We start from the raw sequence: 26,048 nt of genomic DNA on the forward strand, positions 1-26,048 counted from the left end.
AAATATATCTACGATAAACAGTCTGAAGAAAATACCAATAAAATAGGGTGATGGGAGGAATTGACAACTTCAGGTTGGGTGGTAAAGAAGGTCTTTCTCTAAAGAGGCTTTTGAGTTGAGACCTGGATGACAAGGAACCAGACGTGAATTTCTAGGGAAGGTGCGTTTCAAGCAGGGGGAGCTTCTAGTACAAAAGCTTTGAGACTAGTAAAGTGTCTAGGAACAGAAAAAAGTGTGGACACAACAGTGAGTGAGGAGGAGCGTAGAGATGAGGACGGTGAAATAGGCAGGGGCCATGTCGTGAAGGGTCCTGCAGGATTTGGTAAGTGGTGTAAAATCTATTCAGTGAAGATGAGAAGCCCTATGGGAAGGACTGACTTGATCTGAATTATGTTTTTAAAACAGCAGTTTGCTCTTTGTGTGGAAAATGGATTGAATGAGAGGAAAAAGCAGAAGCAGTAGGAAGCCGTAGTGGCATCCAAAGAAGGAATAATGGTGGGTCAGCCAGGACATTCTTCTCAGGACTCTCCGAATTATCCTTGCTCTGAAATGCCTCTTACCTCTGCAAAATAAAAATGTTATCCATCTAAACACTTTCTGCTTCAATGCAAAAAAGGGAAGGATAGCATACTCTCTGCAGCTGTTTCCCATCCCAGAGCTGTGTCCTATCTCAGTATCCTTTTCTCCACATGGAGATTATTTTGAACCATCCAGGTGGTTTCAATCAAATTGTATACATGTAGAATATTATTCTTAAGCTCCAATACAACCCCACAGACACAAAGATTAACTTAAGCTGACTAAGGACATTTCAACTGCTAGGAGGTTAAGACAGTATTTAAATTCATAATCTGCAGTACTTTGGGGTTGGGCTATGACCTGCAAGATACGATTTACTGACCAATAAGAAAGACTTCATCAAGCCGGACTGTCATTCTAGAAGTGTTTCCTTATATACGATTCCTAGGTGCTGAAGCATCATTTTTAAAAAGCTCTGCTTTGGGAAATCAATGTGAGGGATTGTGTTAGGCAACACAGGCAGATCCAGCTTTACAGGTGTGTGCCCTGTGCAGCTGTACAGGGCCTGTGTCTGTCCACACTTGGTTTTATGCTCTGCTGTCACTATCTTGAATTCTTACTACATTTTAAAACAAGGAACCTCGCATTTTCATTTTGCACAGGGAACCACAAATTATGTAGCTGGCCCTGATCACAGAGCTTGGAAAACTGTATGAAAATCTATCCCTCTGCTGTCAGGCATAGAGAGGTAGAGGAAGGAGTGGAGTTGAATAAAGGGATTCTCTGGCAAAGGAAATTCATTGCCTGTAGAATCTGAGATAATCTAGTCCAGTGGTTTTCAAGTGCCTGTCTTCAGTCCACGCCTACCTGATTTTTACCTCTCTGTGGAAAATAGGAAAATGGACGAAGATGCCCTCAGTTTTTTGTAAAGGTAAATTTGTTCAGCTGAGAGGTCTGCCCTTTATTCTGGAATTAGATTAATCTTGCCACTTTTGGTCTAACATGTTTTCTGTTTTGCGACATATTGGTAGCAGGTAGGAACTTTTTATTTTAAAGCACTTCTATAAAATAAAACTTGACCACTTCATTTCAGCCTAATGCTTCTTGACAAAAAACAAACAAACAAACAAAACGCTCCGTCCTATCCCTGTCTTCTGCTTTACCTTTACCTCTTTTTCTCTAATCCCAACCTCACTTTTCTCTTATTCTAATTATTCCCAATAGCAATGACACACAGTTCACAAATACTTGAACCTAATTTCTTAAGGTTGAGTAAAAGGTAATCAGAAATAAATTCACATGAATATTAGAACTTATAGGTAAATCCAAAGTGGAGGAGAGATTACCCTCCTGTAACCAGAGTACTTATAATTCTGTTTTATAAATCCATCCCCTTTTGTGTCCTAAAAGAAAGCAACAATTTTCATCTTGGTATCCCCAACACTTAGCATCGTGCATTAGGCTCAATAAGCCTTCAATTGAATATATTGAAAATAAATTAAAAAAATATATATATTATATTATATTATATTATGTTATATTTAACTGGAAATGTCCCTGAAATGGAGGAGTGTCTCCATTCTATCACCTTAAGAAGGGTTAATAAAGGTGCATTGCATCTGTAGCAGGAAGTTAAAATTAGACATCTTCTCTGGTTCATCTGGATCTAAGACACCCGATACTCACACATTTTGAAATGAGGTGTGGAACCACCAGATCGAGATTTGAGAAGCTGATGGTCAGGGACTGTTTTGTGACTCCTAGCTGAGCACCCACCGCCAGCTGATATAACAGTTTGGAGATTAGAGCAGGATTTTTAGAGAGAGCTGCTGGCGCTCTGGGAATCTTGTCCTATCCCAACCCCCAACCTCACCTTAAATCTGTGTATGGGGCTTCATTGGGACAACCCAGAGAGCTTGGGGAAACAATGGGTTAGACTTTGACTCAACCATGAGAAATCAAAGAGTAGGGAGAATCTGACACAGGGATACAAAGAGCTGCTATCTCGCGAGTGTGCTGAAACCTACAGGTCAAGGAATGTTTGTTTCTTGTTGGCAAAATGTGGCAGAGAGAGAGAGAGACCTGGCCTGAAAGGGTCTTAGATCTTGTCGAAGAGGGCTGTTTGGGGGAAATAATATGGCAGTGTATGTGAGGGCTGGTATAGGAGCTACTAGGGCCCAGTGAGAAGATCTGCGTTCACTCAAAGAGAGGAAACTGCAGAGGAGGGATCTCCAGTGAGGAGTGGATTACAAAGAACCTATAAAATATCCCACCTGACGAGAGAAAGAGGTGGCTTTAAACACCTGACAAAAGGCAGAGTGCTGATGCCCACAGCTAAGATCCCTGGAACATAGTACAGTGCCTGGAACATAGATGGGAATCAGCGGATATTTGGTGAACACAAAGAATGTAAACTTGTTAGGCAAATATCACAGGGGTAATATCCAGCATGGCACAGATGAGAATGATGAGGTCGGGTTAAGTGTGTTAAGTCAGGTTTAGTCCTAGTTACGGCAGAATCTAGTCGAGAGCACTATTCTGAATAGATGCTCAGCACAGCACTGTGTGGCCATTACCAGGTTTGTGATGTAAAGCAACTAAGAGTTCATAAGAAGACTCCAAGGCGGTCTTTCCTGGGGTACTTGTATGTACCTGGTTATTCGGTTTATCCTTAGGTGAAGTCAAGCCTTTAATGGTGGCTACTCTGTGCCCGGCAGGATACAGGGCACTGGTGGTTCAAATATAAATAAGACAATCCCTGACCTCAGGTAGCTTATGGTGTACAGATTAAAGGCAGTAATTGGTCATTTACTTAATATATAGCATGAGCTCAAGAAATATTAGTTCCAGTAATGCCACTGTGAAATCAAGTGGTTGAACTCAGCTTCCCTGCAGATTCTAAGGGTTCTCCAATCTACAATTAAGTATAGATTGCTACTTTTTGCCATCATCAGATTTTATTTCTTATTCTTTAGCGATGATTGACTGAATATACTATTTTAAATAGAGTTATGTAGGTATTTCTATCAGTCTTTAATGTAATTAGAAATTAACATATATGGATATTTTTTTTCTACTGCCCTTTTCTTCCTGGCTTGTTAATATGTAATATTTTGCTTCTGTGCATTCAATCTCCATTTGATTTTTCTCCTAATGTAATTTACTACCTGCAGAAATATGACGCCCGGAAAATACAGGAGTGAAATGCCCATTAGCATAATGCCACTATATCAACACATGTTTTAAAGGGTCTTCTAGCCCAAGCCTATTTCTTAGATGATGCATTCAACCATAATTTTCAGCCTTTAAAATTAGTCCTTCTCATAGATCTGGAGACAGCTCTCTTTTCACACAACTGTTATGAATATTGTGGTTTTCTAACCAAAGAGATGTGACAGTAATTTCTTAAGAAAGATTTGGGACATTGTGACTGGTCCAAACTAAAAATGAAAGAAGAGGGAGAAAATAAACATAACCTCATGCCCTGTAAGTCTTCTGAGTGAAGACATGTCTGGAATTTATGCAGAGGGATAATTTACTTATTTCTTCATCGATTCACTTATTCGTGTAGTAAATATTTTTGGTGTGCACATACTGTGCAAGGCACGTGGTAGATGGATAAAGGAGATGTGCTTCCAGGCCCACCAGAGTGAACAGCACAGTGAGAGAGACAGAAGAGAGAAAAGTAAACATGAACAAATGTATCGTTAGACTTGGTGATAAATACCCTGAGAAGCAGATGAGCAAAGCGCTAAAGAACAGCTTGAGTGGGACTGAGAGGTAGGAGATGGGAGACAACCTACTTAGAATCATGGGGGATGGGGTTTCTGAGGAGAGTTAAAAAATGAGAAGCAACCAGCCACTCAAAGAGTCAGAGGAAATAGCATGTGCAAAGGCCCTGAGGAAGGAAAGAGCTTGGCGTGTTTGAGAACCTTGAAGGACACCAAGGGGACTGGCACATGAGCAAGAAGAATAGCCCAAGATGAAGTAGGAGATGGAGAGATGCAGGGACTTACGGACCATGGAAAGCAGTTGAGAAATTCATCAGATCACACTGGGGAGCCGTTCAGTTCTTTGGAGCAAGAGAATAGCCTATCTCCTTTAGGCTTAAATGCTTGTTATGGCTGCTGCAAGAATAGGTAGGAAAAAAGGAAAGTCTAACGGGGACCAATATGGAGGCTGTGGCAATAATCCAGAGGACTGGTGACTAGGGAGGTGGGAGTGGAGATGGAGAGAAGTGGAGAGGCTGAAGGTATAATTTGGGAAGGCAGAATGGAGAGAATGTGTTGATGAATTAGAATTGGAGAGTGTTGCAAAGGAAGGGAACAAATATAACTTCCAATTTTCCGGCTTGAATAACTGTGGGTGCTGGTGCCATTTGCAAAGATGGAGAAGACAGGAAGGAAGGTTGAGGCAAATTTAGGAATCAAGAATTTGTTTAGGGACATGGTGAGTTTAAGATGTGCCACAGGTAATCGATAATGCCAAGTAGCTAGTTGTATATTTAAGTTTGCTGTTCTGGGGAAAGTTTGAGCTGGAGGTATAAATGTGGGAGTTTTTAGCATATAAATATTTCTTCCCAAGGGAATGGATGAGAACATCTAGGGAGATAGTGAACATAAAGCGAAGGGAGGCCCAGCTCTGTTAGGCCCCTGGATATTCCAGAATTTAGGGTTGAAAGGGAAAAAAAGGAACTCTTTAAGGAATAGTGAAAAAAAAAAGGAATATTAGAAGTATTGTGTGTCAGGGGCTCTAAGCTAGGACGTTTCAACATAGAGGGGCCGTTAAAAAAAAGTTGAGGACTTATATGTACCAGTGCATATCATGCTGAATATTTATATGGATGATGTCATATTATCCTTTTAATAACCCTTCAAGGTAAGTACAGTTATTAAACTCATTTTACAAATGAGTAAACTGTAGAGAGATTAAGCAATTTGCCCAAATTTTGGACGCAGGCTTCTAACTTCAGAGTCTTACCCTTTGTGCCATCCACCTCTACAAACACATCCTGTGACTAAAAGACTAAAAAAGAGATGAAAACCAAAAAAAGTAACTTTTGACTGTGTGAAAAAAATCATCCTGTGTGATTGAAAACCTAAATGAGTTGTTTTGTGAGAGTGGTATTGGAAAGGGTTGTGCAGTGACGAAGAGATGAAGCCGAGTGCTGTGAAACAGAGAAGGGAAGTCAAGAAATGGGATGGTAGCCTTAGGAAGAAAACAGCTTCTTGAAGGGATGAGAGATTTTAGCACCTGGTTGAGTGCTGGTGGGAATGGTTTAGCAAAGAGGGGGAGATTCATGACCAGGTTGGAAGCAGATAACCTAGGAGTAAAGTTGAGAAAGTGATGTAGGAGGAACATCGTCTGCCTTGCCTGCATCCCTTCCTGTGTGTGTAAAATAGACACTTTCTTCCTTTCTGAAGGATTTAGAAGAGACCTTTGGCTCTCTGTATCTATGCCTCTCCAAAGGAAGAAGAGCAACTTCTCAAACTGTGAAAAGGACTGCAGAGGTCTGGCCCCACCTCCTCTGCCTTCTCTCTTTGGGATGTGATGCCCACAGCATCTTTGTGATGTTCTCTGAACATGGAGCAGCCTCACCGGGATACTGCTTCTCCAAGCTGCAAGCTTGTAATGGAGTCCTTGACTCCTGTCTTTATTTCTCAGTTGGTTCAGGATTTACAGAGGGAAGAGAGTAGTTGGTACATTAAAACCTCAGGTATAGACAGAGGATGCTGTTGGGTTCAGAGAACACATGGAGAGATTAGCTTTAACAGGAGGAGGACCATACCCTTTTCTGTAATAGGAAAAATGTTTTAAATAATAGGGAAAGATAAATGTAGGTTTATAGAGTTGCCATTGGGAAGAAGACAGTGACTTCTTTAATGTAATTTTAAACACTTTATAGTATGTTTATCTGAAGAAAGTCTAAAATCCAACTTTGCTGTATTGGGGTCACACTTCGTAGACCTCATGTGTTAAACCACTATTATCTGAACAGAAGAAAACTATAACAGGTTCCCCAGTGATCTTCAAACTGGGAGAGGGCACATGGTTGCCCTATTCTAGGGTAGCTAATTGGAGTCTACATAGGACAGTTTAAAAAAAATCCTTTTCAATCAGGAATACCCTCAATAATGCAATCTTACACTTAAAAACAACAAGGCATCATTTTCATTTGAAAATATTTAGGATGACAATAGGATGGGTTGGTTTAAAGAGGTAAAGAAACAATGGATTAAATGAAGTGATGTTTTCCACCAAGCTCCTGAATTAATATGTAAATAAGAGACCTATATTTTTGAACTTCTTTTCCTGTTTCTCATGTATTCATTTGGGGAAATTAAGATGGGAGATTTTTGTGCTACATTGGCATTTTAACTATAAACCATTGCGCTTTGGCCCAGATTATTGTTACCTGCAGAAGCTATCTTGATTAAATTTGGAGTTGCCTTACGTTGTGCGTAAGGAAAACTACATATGCTTTATACGATAGTTTGTAATAGGCCCTGTTAAAAATAGATTCCTTTAATCAGGAATGTTGGATAGAAGCCTAAAGTCTTAAAATAGTCTTATTTATTCTGATTTCCTTCTTCCTAAGATGAATAAACAGAATGCAATCGATGTGGCAATAGCATGTTACAAATCATTTCATCAAAGGTAATAAAATTAAATTCCATCTCTGGGAGTTATTACAGAAGACTGTTGAACATTTACAAGAATTTGACTTCCAAATCCTTCAAGCCCTAATCTTTGGATTTGCATAATGTGTTTCTACTTTCAGGATTTTCCAGTCGAAAGGCTTTAAAGTTCCAAGGCAAAAACTGAAATAAATTGGAAATCTGTGTAATTTCAAAGTGAATGCTTACAATATAATGGTATAATTGGAAAGTACATGGAAGGGGAAACAAAATTTTACTACTATTGACTTAATTTTTGGAAACTTGATAGTAGAAAGATAATATGCAAAATTCTTAATGAGTGGTCAAAAATATAAAGTAGAACTTTCAAATCAATAAAATTATTTAATATTAGATTACTTTAAAACAGTAGATCCTGAACTTGAACCCCAGTTTTTGATTCCAGAGTCCGTGCTCTTTTCACTTCATGCCACCGCTGAAATTTTTTGCATGGGGATGTCAATTTATCAAGACTACAGAGTGTATTTTTAGAAATTACAAAGCTGAATTTAGTGAAAAAAGAAGTGAAATACTGTTCAGGTTTATCATACTACTGATAATGGAGGTGGAATAATTTCCTTTGTCTAAGCTTCAAAACATTACCATGATCGGATAGGAAAGAGGCTATATTACATGAATGTACTAAATTGATTATTATATCTGCTCCCAAACTGTCCAAAGTTACTTATTCTCTTAGTTTGTTTTCATGTATTTTATACATGAACTTGCTTGCATTTTTGTGTTATCTCTTGTGGCTTTTTCCCATGATGAAACCACTCATTCATTTAACTATTCATGACGTGCCTTCTGTATGCCAAGAACTATGCTAAGTCCTAAGAATGAAATGGTGAACAGACTGAATTTCTGTGAATGCAGGAATTCAGTTGATCTGGTGGTGAGTATTCCCGATGAAAAATGCTTCTCTCCAACCTCTTTTCTCTGGGCTGGCATAAGCATGGGGATATAAATAAACCAGCTGGCAAACTTCAAGGACTTGGATGTCTTTTTCATGAAAGGTCAATAAGAAAGGCTAACCTTTTACATTAGGATTTATTGAACTCTGTAGAGGCAGATTGGTTTTGGATTTAATTTCTAGAATTTTTGTTACAAAATTAGGTATGATAGTAATGAATTCACGTATGCTTCTATATGGTTGATATTATGTACACTGGCCTTGCTCTTCACAGAGTTGAATTCAATTGCGTTTAACAAGAGAATTTCTAGCAAACCATTTCTACATATCATTGCACCTGTGGCTCAATTCTTGAATTTTCTGTGCTCTGAAGCTCCAAGATAGGAAAGTATAAATCTCTTAGAATGAATACAGGGCTAGAAACATCTTATTATAACAAGGTCTCTAGTTTTGGTGTTCCATTAACTGTTCCAGTACCAGTTTGTACTCCCAAATGATAATTCTGTTGAAACTTTTTGCATTGGTTTGGAATTGTAAAAGAAGACTGTATAATTCCTGATCCCATGTTAATGATATTTTCTGTCTTAATCCTTGTGTTTAGGAACACGAAGAATAGATTGGCCACAGCAATTATAGAGGAGGCTGTAATTGGCATACCCCATACCCCAAGGGCTTGTTTTCTTGTTTTAATGCATAGGTTTCCAATCTGTCGTTTCTTCTGCTTGGACTTCTGAATATGCTTGTTTTTTGATGGTTTTGTGTTTCGTTTTTAGCTGCTGATTTTTAGTCAAACTTTACAGCAGGGGTAACAAAAGCCCTTAATTTTGCAGTGTGAAAATTCTTTAGGCATTCACTCTCAAAAGCTCTTTTTGGGTGACTTGACATTTTTGCAGCGCACGGTATCCAACTTCGAAAATCTACATTCTCAGCAGCTTTACTACTTTAAAAAATATCCTTACATTAGCTCTTTTAGGAAGCAAGGAGACAGCTTTGCTAACAGTAATGAGTTGTGCAAATCACAGATGGTCTTCTGGTTGGAAATTACTGGAAAGGACTGCAAGCATTGAGTCTTTGGGGCATAGCCATTCACATGCATCCACGTACGTATGTGTACATGTACATTTGTGTAAGTATACAACAAGTAAATGGGGCAAAGAGGGAATTCGTATAGCTGCTACTGGTACTGCAGAGTTCTGTGGAATTTTATAAAGTACTTTCATTGAAATTAACGCATTTTCTGTTCACAGTAACTCTCTTGGGTCAAGTAGGCAGATAGCATGAATGCCACCATTGTGGGTAAGAAAGTAGAGACCCAGACAGTCCATCCAAGTTCTTGTCCAAAGTCACATGACTGATGAGTGTCAGAGCTGAAATTTATCTCTGTCTCCTAATTCTAAAGTATGGCTTTTTGGTCAAAATGTCCTGGTTGGATTCCAGCTTCCCTAATTTTTAGCCTCCCAACCAAACTTTTTGTATGCCCTACAGAATATTCCCCTTATACTGTAGTAGATTTTCCCAACTGTTGCTATTATTGCTATGGGCATCCTAATACTATATAGTAAATGATTAATAGAAGATTCATTTTTTCCCCAGATAGCTACAGAGCTCAGGAACATATCCAATTAGTTATAATAAATGTACGATTTAAATTCACTTGATGGGAGAAGTAATTCCAGTTAAGAACTCAAGTTAAATGAATTTTTTTTTTCTTATGTATTTAAGTCATACTAGGGTTTAGTTTAGGCTTAAGGTAGAGTTCTATTATTCAAACAAGTTAACAGTATTCAAACAAGTTAACAAAACTGTTAAAAGATGCAGAGCATGACAGGCAAAGAAAGATGAAAAGCATTGCTTAGCTATGACTTGGAGGGAAGATGATTGAAGGGTGGAGATAGTGGGAAGGTGAAAATCCCCACAATGTGAGAGGGAAAGGGAAGGTAAGGCCAAAAGAGTATGACAGGTAATAAACCAGAGTAATAAACATCTAAATGTGAACATGCTTAGAGAAAGCTTCTCTGTGGTGAAAGCCATTGAAATAGAGGATTGACCCACATCTTGGGGAGAAGTCCTGTGTGGTGAGCAGCTTAAAGCCACATTCACTCACTGTCGGCACAAGTTCTGGGCTCCAGATGTCCATTAACTCCTTTAAGCCAGAAGATTCATGTATTCTACTCCGTGATTTTGAAAATGAGTGGAAGATTTCTTATGTTTCTGGTAAAGTCGAAATAAGTTAGGCAAGAATAAAATTTAGCTGATGACTATGAGATTAATTCTGTTTAAATTGGTTGGAATTGAAAGTTTTCTGCCGTTCCTTTTTTTTCTCTAGTTCCTGTGACCTCACATTTCGTCATCCTCCTACAGGGCTTCTCCTGCTCCTTGGAGAACTGGTTGAAATCGGCATGAACCCTATTTTTTACAGAGTAGGAGAGGCAAAAACCCTCCTCACACTTGCTTTCTAGTGCTTGTCCTTACTTCCTCCTGATTCCCTGGTCTCTACCTCTGCTTACGAGTTTGCTAATTTAGGTCAACTCCACACAGATTAAAAATATGTATAACTCAAGTGAACTATCCAATGGATTCAGTTGTTTTCCAAAAGATTTGGGGGCTCTCACAGGAAAAATATCATATTACACACCACCCAAAGGACTCCCATTTAGCGTGTCTCCTCTTGTTATCTTCCACTCCTTCACCAAAATCCACACTCCAGAAAAGGTGAAGCCCCCTACAGAATGTAATGTAATCCCTATAGGCTCAATGTTTAAAGTTGTGCAGCAGGGAAGGATCCTAAGAAACTGATATAATTTCCTCAGCATTCATAGAAGTTTGAACAAAATTATATCCCCTTACATCATCATAAAGAGATTGGAACTTGCATCCTGTGCAGGTGCTATGCTAGGTACTTTCCCACAGGATGTTGACTTAGTTCTCAGAACCTTCCTGGGTATGTTTTATCCCCATTTTATAGATGAGGAAACTGAGTCTCAGAGAAGTGTCCAACATTGTTCCCATGCTGAAAGGAGGTAGTGGGGTATATGTTTGGAGGAGTAGGAATAGTTCTTTTTTGTTCAAGAACAGAGGATCAAGAAAAGACAAAGATTATGAAACACCAGACGGTCTGCCTATCAGAGCCATGCCAAGAGGGATGGCTCCTTCTATTCATTTCCTTTTCCCCATCTAAGATGTCGACACTTATTTTCCTTTGGAAATGCAAAGCACATTAAACAAAGATCCTTTCGGTGCCTATTAAGGGATTATTTTTGTCTCTATTTGTAGTGCTTCATTTATCATCAATGGGTATTTTATCTCATGTACAACTACATAGGCCATTATGCTATATTTACATTTGTTTAACACATTTAATTAAGAACATTGTTAAAAGTGTAAAAAGACTTCCCCTTTCATGAAATTTGGAAATTGAAGGTAGCATTTAGCAGGTTTCCCTGTCAACCACAGTAGTCATTTTTAGAATCCTTAAAGGAGTAATTCAATTACCCACACAGTTCTGCTTTCTAAGATTGTGCAAATGGAAGTCGTTTCTTAAGCAAGCCCACAAAGCTACTAGCAGTATTCCAGACTCCAGCAACAACATGAAAACATGATACCTTTCAAGTCTTGATTGGAAAGAGTGTCTGTTGGGGAAGGGCAGAAAGAAGAGGGAAAATACAGAAAGGCTACTGGCTGCTTGCCTTTGTCCTTTGCTCATTCCAAAGAGGCTATAAAAGGAGTTGTGGGACACTTAGGTGTTTGAAGTGTTGGAGAACTTCATTAATTATAGTATCTAGCCCTTTATCAAACATAAGATCCATTGTTGATATCCTCCAATGGGACACATAAATTTAGTAACTCTGATCAATTCTAAAACAGACCAACATAAGATATAAACAATTTCTGGTGATGAAATAATCTGCTATGTGAATTGGAAATAAAACTTGTCACATTTATATTTTGAAAATAATCTTTGTTGAGAACTAGAGAGCGGTTGAATTTCTTTCAGTAAAATTTAGCACTTTTCCTTTCAATCCCTACTCCTCTGCACCCCTCTCCCCCCAGAAAACTTGCTTTATACTGAAACTCAAATTTAATTTTGAAATAAAGTTTATAGGATGAACTCTAGAAAATTAACCTTTTTGTAAGTGAAAATGGTCAAATATTGGTGATTTCTTAGAGTTTGTAGGGTTCAGTGTAATATTTTTAGTATAGTCTAAGTCTTTGTGTCTAAGTGCAGTTTTCGGAAAGCCACGTTGGGACAAATTAACGTTGCTGCTTTGGTGACCCCCAGCTTATTTCTTGACTTCTTATTAATCTTAATGCCTTCTTGAGCTGCATATAGTACTCCCTTAACTTTTAGTTCCAGTCTACAAACTCCAGACTAAGACAAGAATGATGTTATTGGAAGACCAAGGCATTAATAAATACATAACCCTGTACAAAGTAAACCCTTGTTTCCTTAAGTATGTTGTACATTACGACATACTTGGTTGTATGTTGATTTGTATGTTGTAGGTGATTTTTGGTGGTGATTCCTTGAAGGACATTGCATGCAGTTTGCTTAAGTTGGAAATACAGCCTTCAACCTAATTTCAACAAAGCAACCAAAGTGATTCTTTTAAAATACAGTCATCGTGCCGTTTCTCCTTTGCTCACATCCTCTCCTGGCCTCATTCTTGAATGACCTTGAAGCTCTGTATAATCTGTCCTTTTTCCCCTGCTCCCCACACCATCTTGTTGACCTCATCTCCTGTTTCTCTTCCCCTCCCTTTTTCTGTTCCAGCCACTTTGTTCCTCTAACACACGAAAAAACTGGTTCCCCATTTGCTAAAATGCTGCTCCCCAAATATGCTCATGGCTCCTTCTTTCAGGTCTCTTCTCAAAAGTCTGATGGTGTGAGAGCACTACCTTGGCTCTCCTTTATATGATAGTATGCATGTACACCTCTGTTTGCTCTCCCTTTTACTCTGCTTTATTTTAATCCACAGTACTTTTTGCCACCTGATTTGTTATATATAGGTTTCTTTCTTTGCTTATTACTTGTCTCCCTCTATAAGAAAGAGGATTCCATGATGGCAGGTATTTTGCCTCTTTTGCTCACTGTGTATCCGTGGTGCCCAGGAGAGTACCTGGTGCACGGTAGCCATTCAAGGAATGAATGAATAGTCCCTTTCAGTTCATGAAAAGCAGGGGGATGGGAATAGGGAATAGCCATCCCCAGCGAGGAAAGGATCCTTCTTTAGATTCACTCTACTCTGGCCATCTTTGGGAGGCTAGAGGCCAAGACTTTCATTCTATTTCTTTCTACTGTCATCTTTTTGTAGCAAGCAGCCATTCAGTAACTATATGTAATCTTCATTGTAAATGAATAAGTTAAAAATTCAGTCAGTTTCAGATGGAGACTTTTTATTGGAGTATATGGTATACTCAGAAAAGATGCAAAAACCATAGACCATTAGATTTTCACAAAGTAAATACATCCTGGTACCCAGAACCCAGATCAGGAAACAAAGTAGTACCAGAATCCCAGAAAGCCCTTCATGTCTCTATCAATGTCATAACTCCCCAGCAGTTATCCTACCCACACTTCTAATATCATAGATTGTTTTGCTTTTTTCTGAACTTTATATAAATGGAATCCTACAGCATGTGCCTTTATGTATCTGTCTCCTTTTCTGAACATTATTTTTATGAAAACCATCCATGTTGTTGCAAGTAGTTGTAGTTTGTTCATTTCCATTGCTGTATAAAATTCCATTATGTAAGTATCATCATAACTCACTTATGCATTTCTACTGTTGGTAAGACATTTGGGCTGTTTTTGATATTTGTATATTACAGATAGTGCTTCTGTGAATACTCTCAACTGGGTCTTTTGGTGAACACACCTATATTTGTGTAGGATAAATTCTAAGAATAGAATTGGTGAGTCAAAAGATGCATGCCTTCAGCTAAGCGGGCATTTGCCCAAAGTGGTCTCCGCCGTCAGTGTCCCAGAATTCCAGTTGCTCCTTATCACCATACTTCATGCCATGTCTTTGACATTTTAGCCCTTTTGGTAGATCTATTCATGAGTGCAATGTGGTCTTAGTTTGTATTTCTCATGACTAGTGCTGTTGAGCACTTGTTAATATATTTGTTGGCAATTTGGATAAAGCGAGTCAATTTTCATGAATATTAAGTAGGTAACATAGGTGGTATGTGAAGATGGCAGATATCCTACAGGTGATAATTAAATGACTAAAATTGAGTAAACACTGCTTTCATTAAAGAATCTTCTACTAATTGATATATTCTATTTCTTTAGCAAAGCTTTTGCTCTGGTAAATTCAATTTAATAAATGCTTATTGAGAGCTCATTATGAATAACCTCCTATGCAGAATGGTGTCAGGCCACCAAGGTCTATGTTATTGAAAGCTGCCCAGAGGAGACCACATCTAAGCCGAGTCTAGAAGCAGGAGCAGGGTCTGACTGTGGGGCAGAAAGTGGAAGCTAATGTACTGGAAAAGCTTGAATAAAAGCTGTAGGTGTGAAGGTGTATGAAACTTTTAGGAAATTCCAAATTTGCACGTGTGACTACCATAACTGATAAAGAAAACTGCCAACTAGCTTTCTGTAGGGAATTAAGACTTGAAAAATGACACTTAACATTAGCCTCCAGAAGAACCGAGAGCCCAGAGTAAGCTGGGCTTAGGGTTCAGTTACATTACAAATATCAAGTTGTGTAGCTTGAAGTATTTGAATTTAACTCATATCATTTACCAATTATTTGTATACCAAGAGAAATGTTCTCATGCTTAAGTGGCCTTTTGCTTTCCATGTTAGGCCTGATGTCAGCTCTCTAAAATGCAGGAGTGAGCAATACATTTATTGTCATTGAGAGTATCTGGAGAAACAGTATAAACTCTATAATTTTTCCAGCTAAGATGCTGTTACCGGTGAAACAGAAAAGCACTGGCAGCCTCTAGTTATACAGATAAGCATTTCATTATTCTTTTCTGGGTTGCAATTATTTATTTCTAACTAATGTTTTACATTAGCATTAAGAAACACTCCTTTCAAAACTACAAGTAATAGTCAAATGCATTGTCTTTGTCTGAAGTTACATTTTATTTGCTATTCAAAAAATAAAGGTCTTTTTTTAATCACCTTACATTTTAATATATTTTAGTGAAACCTTTCAGAATGATTAGACAGAAGATTTTCTTCCCCACTAGTTTCAAGAATATTTGAAGAATTTAAAATACTGTAGGGAAGGTCTGTAATTTCTGAATATACCTTGTTCTCTTTCAAGGCCGAGTATAACTGAGTTGTTGAAAGAAATTATGGTGGAGATAAATGTGAAGAAAGTGTGTCTTTCTCTAGAGTCAGTAATTACAGCATGTGGTATTCTTTACCTGTAGGTTGAAGAAAAGGTCCCAGTCGGTGGATATTACTGCTCCAGGGTTCAACCCTTTGGCTGGTGCAGGAAAGCAAATGCCACAGGCCAGTAAACCCACCACACCCAAGACGCCCATCATTGAAGAAGAGCAGAACAACGCAGCAAATTCCCAGAAGCATCCTTCCCGAAGGAGTGAGCTGAAGCGGTTCTACACCATTGGTGAGCACCACAATTTATGCAAGTGAATAGATGGGGTCGATCCAAACAGCACAGTCAATGTGCGGGGCTGTGGTTAAATGCCCCTTGTTTATATAACGTGTACAGTCCTCCCTCAGTATCCACAGGGATTGGTTCCAGGACCATTCAGGGACACCAAATTCCAAGGATGCTCAAGTCCCTTATATAAAATGGCATAGTATTTGCATATAACCTACACACATCCTCCCATATACTTTAAATCATCTCTAGGTTACTTATAATACCGAATGTAATGTAAATGCTATGTAAATAGTACTGGATGTGCAGAAAATTCAAGTTTTGCTTTTTTGGAACTTTCTGGATTTTCCCCCCCAAATATCTTCAGTCCTTGGTTGGTTGAATATGTGGATGTGGAACGTGCAGATACAAAGGGCCGACTGTATATCTTTCTGATGGTTTATGTGGACATCTTCTCATACAATCTGAACATGGAGTTGGAAAAATACTGCAAACCTTCAGCAAAGCTAAGTAAGAGAGTAGGCCTGAGGACCTTCTATATCCTGCCTAAGAGAAGTAAATTACATATATATGGTTTTCCAAGTTTTAAGCTTATGTGCTACTATTTTCATTTTTGCCAGTCTTTAGCCAGGCACCGTTTTTGTTTTTGGTTTTCGGTTTTTGCTCTTTTCATTCTCCCTCCAGGCTTTCAGGTGGCTGACCCTGTTCTGTCAGGTTGTTGAGACAGTGGTTGATGTCAGCCTGTAACTAACAAAGCCACTAAGAAAATAGAAAATTATTATGTTCTGAGGAAGGACAAATTACGTTGTAGGTCCGTTTTTACCTTGCACATTACTTCACATTGGAGAGACTGAATCATCTAGATCCCAATGTATGACAAGGTAGTAGGCTGTGGATAGGGTCTTGCAGACATTATGCCCCCTTTTTCCCAAGTAGAATAATATCCTGTAATTTTGAACGTTAACACTTAATTGGAGTGTTAGAGGTAATCAATTCAAATAAGTTGAATTACCAACTTTTATGTACCAATATTTGTTCATCATGTCTTTGGCCTTGATTTTTAACTCACAATAACAATTTTCAGTGTTTTAGGTCTAATTGAGACAAAAGCTGCTAAACATATGTATGGTAGAGGTGATGCGTAGGGGAGATGAATCTACCAGGAAGAAGATGGATGCTTCGGTGTTGCTTATTATTTCATTTGGAGAGATTTGCTCATCACCAAAATCCTTAATAGTAGACACTGTTGGTTTAATGGCTTTACCAAAGTTACATCAAAGGGGTCATGTTTTTCTTGGTATCTAGCACCCCGCCACCCCATTATGGGATGTTTGGAATTTTTTCTCAGATATTTTAGTGTCTCTATCTAGAAATGTAATCAGATCAGATTTCTAGTTCTGATTCCCATACCAATTTTCTGTGTGACTTTGTCCAGTCATTCTCCTGTGTGTTTGGGTTAAATTACTTCCTTCACACTTGAAGAGATGCCTCCATGTATGTCTAGTAGTATTTCAGGATTTGGCTTCTAAAACCATGCTTTCCCTTCCTGCCATTTTATATCTTCTTCCTATATCTACTCTCAGGTTTCCTTTTTTCCAGATGAAGATGTTAAAGTCTTATTTTTTAATAGGCAACAAGCATGGTGTCTTTGAGGATGTCATTGGTCAGCGATGATGAGAATTGATATAAGAGAGTGTAGACAGGTACATATTTCCATTTTTAAAACTTATGATAGCAGAGTTCTAAAAATCAATCAACTAGAAAAGCCCGTGACATTTACATAACTGCTTCTCTCTCCATTTTCCAATGTCCTCTCCTCCCACCTCTCCTCCCACATATCCACTACCATCTACTGCTTTTCTGATTTATTAACTGGATAAGAAGACAGTATTTTGCCTTCAGAAAATAAAGTTTATCTTATAAACTCAACATTCCTTAAAGATGAGAAAATGAGGGTAAAACATTGACCCCCAGCTTGGCCAATGTAAATAAACAACTAAGCCTGAAAAATAGAATTCTAAATGGTGAGTTTGGATTGCAGAAAGATGAACTATAAGTTATTTTAAATAGTCCTACAACTAGTGAATGTTTAATTTTTGGATTTGCAACAGTTTGATTCATAAGCAATGTCAGTGGCATGTCTATATGTTAAAATAGACCTGGAGACATTTTCAAGGCTGAAATATTAGCAACCATGTAATCACCTGTATTGAAAGATCATTTCACAAAACAAGCCTATTTCAGTATCCCTTAGTAAATGTATTGGTAATAAATACAACAACAATTATAATTGCCATTTATTGGTAATTCCAAATACTAGGCACAAGTTAAGCTCCTTTCTTCTTTCTCAATTGATTCTCACAACTCTTGTAAGTATTATACTCTCTGTTTTTTTAGATGAGGGATAGAACCTTAAAGAAATTAAAGAAAAAACTGTGAGCCAGAGATAGCCAACTCTGCGAATGAAATTAACCTTCTTGTGACATTTTAGAGTCTGCCTTCTATGTCACTCGGAAGGGTACCATCCCCGTCTAGAGAGGTGAGCCCGAGGAGTTTCTGTGAGTGATACAGTGGAGTGATATTTTCACTGCAATCCCCAGAAAATTTCGCTTAAGGAAACCATGCCAACTAACCCATCCACCAGCCAATATGCCCTTTCATTTAAAGATATCTTTCAATGTCTCAATTTATAGCTCACACAACTGGAAAAACCTGGGAGCCCTCTTGTGGCCAAGTGACTACTACATTTAAATTTAGCAATGAAGTGCACTACGATATTTAAGTAATCATTCTGGGAATTGAAGAATTTTTAAATTAAAAAAAAGAACTAGAAAATTTTGGAGTTATTTAAATGTCTCTTAGTGGCTAATGAGTGGCTGCAGTAGCTTCTCTAGAAATTTCTTTTGATCTCACAGCTTTTATCCCTCATGCACTTATGTATAGGATCTACTTCCTGTTGAGAGAACTCTAGGACATAGAAATGATTGCCTCCTTGTATAGACAATAGATTTAGGTCCTTAATTATTCCTAATAACAGAAACATGTTAAACCAATTATAGCAGCCAAAAAAAAATGGCACGGCATAAACTCATTACTTTTTATAGGAAAACAATCCATCTTATAAGAAGTATAATAAAATTTCATTGTTTTGATATAAGCAGAGGAAAAGCTGTTCTCTATTGGTGTGAGATATATCAATCTTCAGCTAAATTAATAGGAGAGTAACCACTATATCAGGACTGTGGCTAAAGAAAGAGTTTGTTCTGTGCTGCTTTTGTCACCAACTGTATAATCTTGCACAGTTATTTACCGTCACTTGACCTTAACCTTCTCATCTGGACAGTGATAGATTTAGACCAAATCAGTCGTTCTGAGTATTTTTTCTTGCTCGCTTTTTATTATACAGTTAACCATATGAAGTACTGTATACGTTTTCTATTGCTGTGAAACAAATTACCACAAACTTAGCTGTTTAAAACAACACCCATTTATCAGCTCACAGCTGTGTAGGTCAGAAATCCACAAAACATGACTATATTTTCTGCTCGGGGTATCTACAAGGCTAAAATCAAGGTGTTAGCTGGGCTGAGTTCTTGTCTGGAGGTTGGTTCAGCTAGGGAAGAGTATGCTTCCAAGTTCATTCCTTTTGTTGACAGAATTCAGTTCCTTGAAGTGGTAGGTCTGAGGTCCCCATTTCCTGGTTGGCTGTCAACTGGGGCTGACTCTTAGCTTTCAGAGGGTACTCTCTTCCCTTGCCATGTGGCCCTTCCATCTTCAAGCCAGTAACTGCATGTCAAATCCTTCTCTTATGAATCGCTAACTTCCTCTCCTTGGGCTAGCCAAGAAAGCTCTCTCCTTTAAACGGCTTATGTAATTAGGTCAGGGCCACCCAGATGATCTCCCTGTTTTAAAGTCAACAAAACCTAATCATGGGAGTAATGTCCATCATATTCACAGGCCTGGGGATCACACACGTGTGTACATTACAGGGGTGAGGAATCTTGGGGACCATCTTAGAATTCTGCCTAACACATTTTACAACACTTACCCAGTGCACACTCAACCACCAACATAGCTGAAAAAAATTTCCTGAAAACATTTCCTTACTATCCATACTGATCGTTACTTTCATTTTTTTAAATGCAATCTCAACACACTAAATTGACTACATGGTCTGTTAATGAGTTGTGACCTACAACTGGACTAGATATTTGAAGTCCTTCAGGTACTTAAAATTCTATTATTATTTTTAAATAAAAGTGTTAATTAGAACTAGAATAATATAATATTAAATTAGTGGACTAGCTCTAATGGGTAAACAGATGAAAACAAAATAGAATTGTTCCCTCCTCCAATTTTTGTTTGTGCTCAATAAAACTACTTGAGTTTAACAATGTATGTAAGAAACCTATATCCTTCAGAAACAATCCCTACTTAAAGATGGAAGATGAAACCAAATAGTAGACTCATATTTTTAATACTCCGTGTATTCCCTACATTCAATTTAGAGAACCACATGTAAGGACTTCTGAAAAGAGTTGTAAAGCAGATGTAGAGATAGTGAAGAAGACTGGGCATGCAGGATCCAAAAGTGTCCCAACGCTCCCTAAGCTGGGCTTGTAAGTCCATGTAATATTCATTCCTTGATTCAGAATCTAAAGCCAGAGTTCGTACATCTCTCTCCAGCATCTGTGACTATTAGTAAAATGTGCTGATGTCTTTCCATTCTGAGACATTTTTCGCTTCACAGTTAGGAAGTGGGACAGGTCTTGAATAGATGTCTCCATAATCAGAGTCATTCAGTGACACACCAAATGCTGATTAGTCCTCGATCAGACCCAGCTGTGTGAAGGCCTCATAGAAGATGCTGCTCGGAATAAGAAGGGTAAAACAGAGATCCCTGCTCTTGAGGTGTTCATCACGTGTGTCGGGGGTGGGGGAAGGGAGTGCTTGGTTAAAACAGGCACACCAGTGAGTAGAATACAAGACAGATGCTCTCAATGCCATGGGTGAGGCCAGAGGTAGGGGAGATGAGTGAGGAGCAGCGGAGGGCAGGGGAGGTTCACTCAAAGTGCTGTGGAATCCAGAAGATGGAGAAATCACATCAGACCTTAAAGGCACGCCGGGGCTCTTTATTGGCTTCATAGATCCAGTCACCCTTCATCACCCTCCGTTCTCCTCGCTGCCTTGGCATCTAGCACTTAGCTGTCTTCCTTATCTTCTTGTGTTAGCATGTCTCCATACCAAATCTCAATTCTTATGAGTAGGAAAGGATGGCGTTAATGTCATTAATCCTAACACTGAGTACAGTGTAAGGCACGCAGTAAGTGTAAATAAACTTTGGGGATGGCAAAGAGGAGGGAGGGGGGGTGCTGGTGGAGGTAGTGGTGATGAACCTTGCCCTTTTCAGTGGAGGAGGAGGGAGGAAATGGGCCAAGAGCTTAGTGTAAAGAAGAGCTTTGAATACTTCCAGGCATGAGAGAAGGATTGGAACCCCTGCTGTGGAGAACAGTGAATAAGATCTACAACTTTTAAATCTGTTAGAAAAGAAAAAGGTTAGATTTAACAAAGCCCTTTTTTATTTTTTTAATTGAAGCATAATTGATTTCCAGTGTTGTGATAATTTCTGTTGTACAGCAAAGGGACTCAGTTACATTACATACATACGTATACATATGTGTGTATATATATATATATATATATATATTCTTTTTCAGATTCTTTTCCATTATAGGTTATTACAAGATATTGAATATAGTTCCCTATGCTATACCGTAGGTCCTCATTGTTTATGTATTTTATTTGTAGTAATTTGTATTTGTATTTAATCCCAAATTCCCAATTTATCCCTCCCCCCTTTCCCCTTTGGTAACCATAAGTTTGTTTTCTATGTCTACGAGTCTATTTTTGTTTTATAAACAAGTTCATTTGTACCATTTTTTTAGGTTCCACATATAAGTGATATCATATGATATTTGCCTTTCTCTGTCTGGCCTATTTCACTTAGCGTGATAATCTCTACATTCATCCATGTTGCTGCAAATGGCATTATTTCATTTTTTATGGCTGAGTAATATTCCATTTTGTGTGTGTGTGTGTGTGTGTGTGTGTGTGTGTGTGTATGTGTATGTACACATCTTCTTTATCCATCTTCTTTATATCATCTTCTTTATCCATTCATCTGGGGTTTTTTTAATATTTATTTATTTTTGGCTGTGTCGTGTCTTAGTTGCGGCATGTGGGATCTTTCGTTGTGGTGCACAGGCTCTTCGCTGGGGCGCGTGGGCTTCTCTTTAGTTGTGGATGGGTTCCAGAGCACATGGCCTCTATAGTTGCGGCATGCAGGCTCTCTAGTTGTGGCATGCGGGCTCAGTGATGTGCGGGCTTAGTTACCCCGCAACATGTGGGATCTTAGTTCCCTGTCCAGGGGTCGAACCTGCGTCCCCTGCATTGGAAGGCGATTCTTAACCACTGGACCACCAGGGAAGTCCCTCCATTCATCTGTTGATGGACATTTAGGTTGCTTCCATGTCTTGACTATTGTAAATAGTGCTGCTGTGAACATTGGGGTGCATGTATCTTTTCAAATTAGAGTTTTTGTCTCTTCCAGATGTATGCCCACGAGTGGGATTGCTGGATCATATGGTAACTCTATTTTTAGTAGAGTTTATTATTTGTAAACTTTTTGATGATGGCCATTCTGACTGGTGTGAGGTGATACCTCATTGTAGTTTTGATTTGCATTTCTCTAATAATTAACAATGTTGAGCATCTTTTCATGTGGCTGTTGGCCATCTGTATGTCTTCTTTGGAGAAATGTCCATTTAGATCTTCTGCCCATTTTTTTGATTGGGTTGTTTGCTTTTTTGATAATGAGCTGCATGAGCTGTTTGTATATTTTGGAAATTAAGCCCTTGTCGGTCGCATCATTTGCAAATATTTTCTCTCATTCCTTAGGTTGTCTTTTTGTTTTGTTTATGGTTTCCTTTGCTGTGCAAAAGCTTATAAGATTGATTAGATCCCATTTGTTTATTTTTGCTTTTATTTCTTTTGCCTTGGGAGACTGACCTAAGAAAACATTGCTACGATTTATGTCAGAGAATGTTTTGCCTGTGTTCTCTTCTAGGAGTTTAATGGTGTCATGTATTATATTTAAAGCTCCCTTTTATTATGCTATTTAAATGGTCTCTGCAAGTTCAAAGACAAGGCAGAAAAGGGTTGAAGTTAGCCTTCCCAGGCTCCTGGCTCAGCAGGGCTACCAAACAGGGCCAATAGGGGGCTCCTTGGATAACAGGTGTCTGTATAATACCTCTGGAACTTTCCTTCAGTTGAGACTTCCGTGCAGGTCCTCACCTTGTCAAGCGAAGTAACAGTCTGTTCACGCCTTTTAATCTCTTGTTTGCCCTCATGGATCAGTCTCTACCTTTTGTCCTTTCTATATTAATCTCACTGTATCACCCTCTCTTTGTTGAATACCACCTATGATGAATCGGTCAGTGTCCTCTACACAGTAATTTCCAGGTATAGTCAGGTAAACAAATTCTGGGTTTATTTGGTGGATGTGTTTAACTCAGACTTTTTCATATATGAAAATATGTTCCTTCATTTATTAACCTATTCACTTATTAATTAAATAAATATTTATTAAATGCCTACTACAAACCAGGCCTTGTTCAAAGTGCCACTAATACAAGAGAAAATAAGACCAACTCCAGGCACTCAGGTGCTTATATTCTAGTGGGAAAAACAGGGTATAAATAAGCAATTGGATATTCATTGTCAATGAATAGTAAGTTTTTAAAGAAAAATAAAACAGATTAATGGAGGTAGGCGATAGAAAAGTTACTCTGTAAAATGTGTTTAAATCTTATACAATTTTTATAAACATTCTAGCAGATAAATGATACAGTTCTGAGAAATCAGTTAGGCTGGTTTCAATTACAGGACATTCGATACATTAATAATAGATTTTTCAAAGAGTTGTTTTTCGCTTGGCATAGAATTAATTTATGACAAGACTAATGGAATTGATATTTGCAGCATGAAGAAGAAAATGATTGAGGGGAAATTTAATGATCCTCAAGCTTCCCAGCATTGTTTTGAAGAGGAGGTGCCCAGATGTTCTTCACTTCTACCAAGAAAAGAATAAGTTGTAGCAAAGAATATAAAAATTAAATATTGGGGGAATGTAACAGTTTGAGCACTGTTACTGGGGAAGTTTGCGTTGTGTTTTCTAAAGTACAGCTGTTACGTCTTTAGAGTGGTTTAGGCATCAACTTGCCTGGAAAAGTGCTCTGATCAGCTCTCCAAGATCCTAAATGGTTTTGATCAGTGGCAGGAAGGTGGAAGGGTAGTCATTCATTCCACTGCGCTTACTGAGCTCCTTCTTTTGGTCCCAGAGGCAGGATGGATTAATGGTGAGGAACTTGGCCTCCGGAATCTGATGTCTAAGTTGGAATCCCATTCCCCTTGCTAGTTATGTGACTGTAAACAAGGCACTTAGAATCTCAGAGCTCAGTGTCTTCACTTATAAAAGGAGATAAAACTGATGCTTCCTGAAAGGGCTGTTGTGAGGAGTAAATGAAGTAGCCTGTGTGAAGTGCTTATAATAGTGCCTAGAACATGGAAGTTCTCCATGAATATTAGTGAGCTTGTTATTGTTGTGCATTAAAGATGCGGCATGAATGCGGCGTCATGATCGCTGCCCGCCTGCTTATGTGAAGCTAGCCTCCTGCCCTGATCCTCGTGGATATGCTCGCTTATCCCCTGGTTTTTAGCAGGTGGTTCCTCTTTCCCCACAAGATAAGGTTGTTTGTTGCTCTGTAGACCTTTCATGCTCCGCCCCAGTTTACTCTCCAGCTTAGTCTCAGACCCCAGCCCCACACTCTAGCCATGCTCCTTGTGGTTTCCCAAAGGTGTCCTTCTGTATGATGTATGATGGGCTTTATGGAAGTGTTTCCTTCTGCCTAGAATAGTGTTAGGATTCCATCCAAATTCCCCTCATACTTGGCCACACCTTCCCCAGATTTGATCAACATGAATAGATTCAAAGCATTTTAACATATGCATTGTCAGTTTTTTAGGTGACTAAAAAATACGTGTTAAATTCAGTGAATGCTTATAACATTCCTAAAAGATGAGTAGGATACTTATTATGGCCACCATATAGCATTCTTTGGAATTGAGTCTCTGAAAGTTGAACGACTTTTTCATGGTCACACTGGAAATGGTGGCAAAGTCAAGGAAAGAATCTAAGTAGATTGATAACTAATGGTAAACAGTTTATCTTCTACATGTTTTCAGGTCAGTTCTCTTCTCAAAAACAAAAACAAAAATGAGATTAGATCATTGACAGAGATCTCAGTAAGTGGTTTCACAAGCGCTAGTCCATACCATTGATGGTGAAACAGATGCATTAAAAAAAGAATACTAGTTTTTCATGCAATTACATTTATTCGATTAAAGTGACTATCTTTTCCTTCTTTTGCTCATCCTTCCTTCTTTCTTTCCTTCTTCCCCTCCTCTCTTTTCTTCTTTTCTCACCTCCTTCCTCGTGTTAAAATGGACTGCCTTCTGTGAAATGATGGCATAGTATATATATTGCTTTTGTAGAATTTTTTAATAAGATGTGTTATTTTTAAATCTCCTCACTTGTCAAAATTAAGTTAGGAAATGTCCCCCAAATATTCTTTTGAAATATTACTCTTCTGTGAAATTGTAAAAGTCTGACATCCACTGATCTTGTCCTTTGCCCTGCCTTCAGAATAGAATATCTTCAACATCCAAACTTAATGAAGCGCAGGTAAATACAAATTTGTATCTTACTAACCCCAGGCTGCTTACATATTGAAAAGAGAGCCTACAGAATTAGGGGTTCCCTGGGAATTCTTCTGAGTAGTTGGCAAAATTAAAACAGTAATAACTAGTTTGGAAACTCTAAAAAGGGAAAAAGCAAGACACATATTTAACTGCTTTTTAATTGCAATACACCAGGCATTTTAAAATATCACCACATAACTTATATGCCTCTGCTTCTGAATCCAGACTTTTTAATTATAAGAATAAAAAAGATCGACTCTAAAGTGAAAATATTGTAGCAGGAGAGAGAAAGAAAAAAAAGGAAAAGACTAATCTTGCTGGAGGTGACACATTCTGCAGCATGAAACTAGGTCACCACTGAACCAGAACCTTCCCTCCACGCTAGAAGATTCTTCATGTAAAAGCAGGAAGTCTCTGATTTAATCAGAAGAAGCAACTTGGCACACAGGTCACTGTCTGTAAGCACAGAAACTAAAATGGGTAACTGCTCTGAGGGTTCAGATTAAATTATGTTCTTGAGAAAAATGACTTTGT

The 26,048-nt window shown here is 38.4% G+C and overlaps 1 protein-coding gene across 4 annotated transcripts in view; it reads left to right on the forward strand.

Annotated features, from left to right (window-relative positions):
- The window catches only part of OXR1 (oxidation resistance 1), a 633,889-nt gene that overhangs the window by 381,101 nt on the left and 226,740 nt on the right, over window positions 1-26,048 (forward strand). For all 4 annotated transcript variants that reach the window (XM_061171297.1, XM_061171296.1, XM_061171299.1 and 1 more), the window contains one exon: window positions 15,502-15,698. In XM_061171297.1, the coding sequence (XP_061027280.1) occupies window positions 15,502-15,698 (197 nt within the window). The remainder of the gene's footprint in view (window positions 1-15,501; window positions 15,699-26,048) is intronic.

This window comes from Eubalaena glacialis, chromosome 17 (genome assembly GCF_028564815.1).
Source record: "Eubalaena glacialis isolate mEubGla1 chromosome 17, mEubGla1.1.hap2.+ XY, whole genome shotgun sequence".
NCBI classification, from domain to species: domain Eukaryota; kingdom Metazoa; phylum Chordata; class Mammalia; order Artiodactyla; family Balaenidae; genus Eubalaena; species Eubalaena glacialis.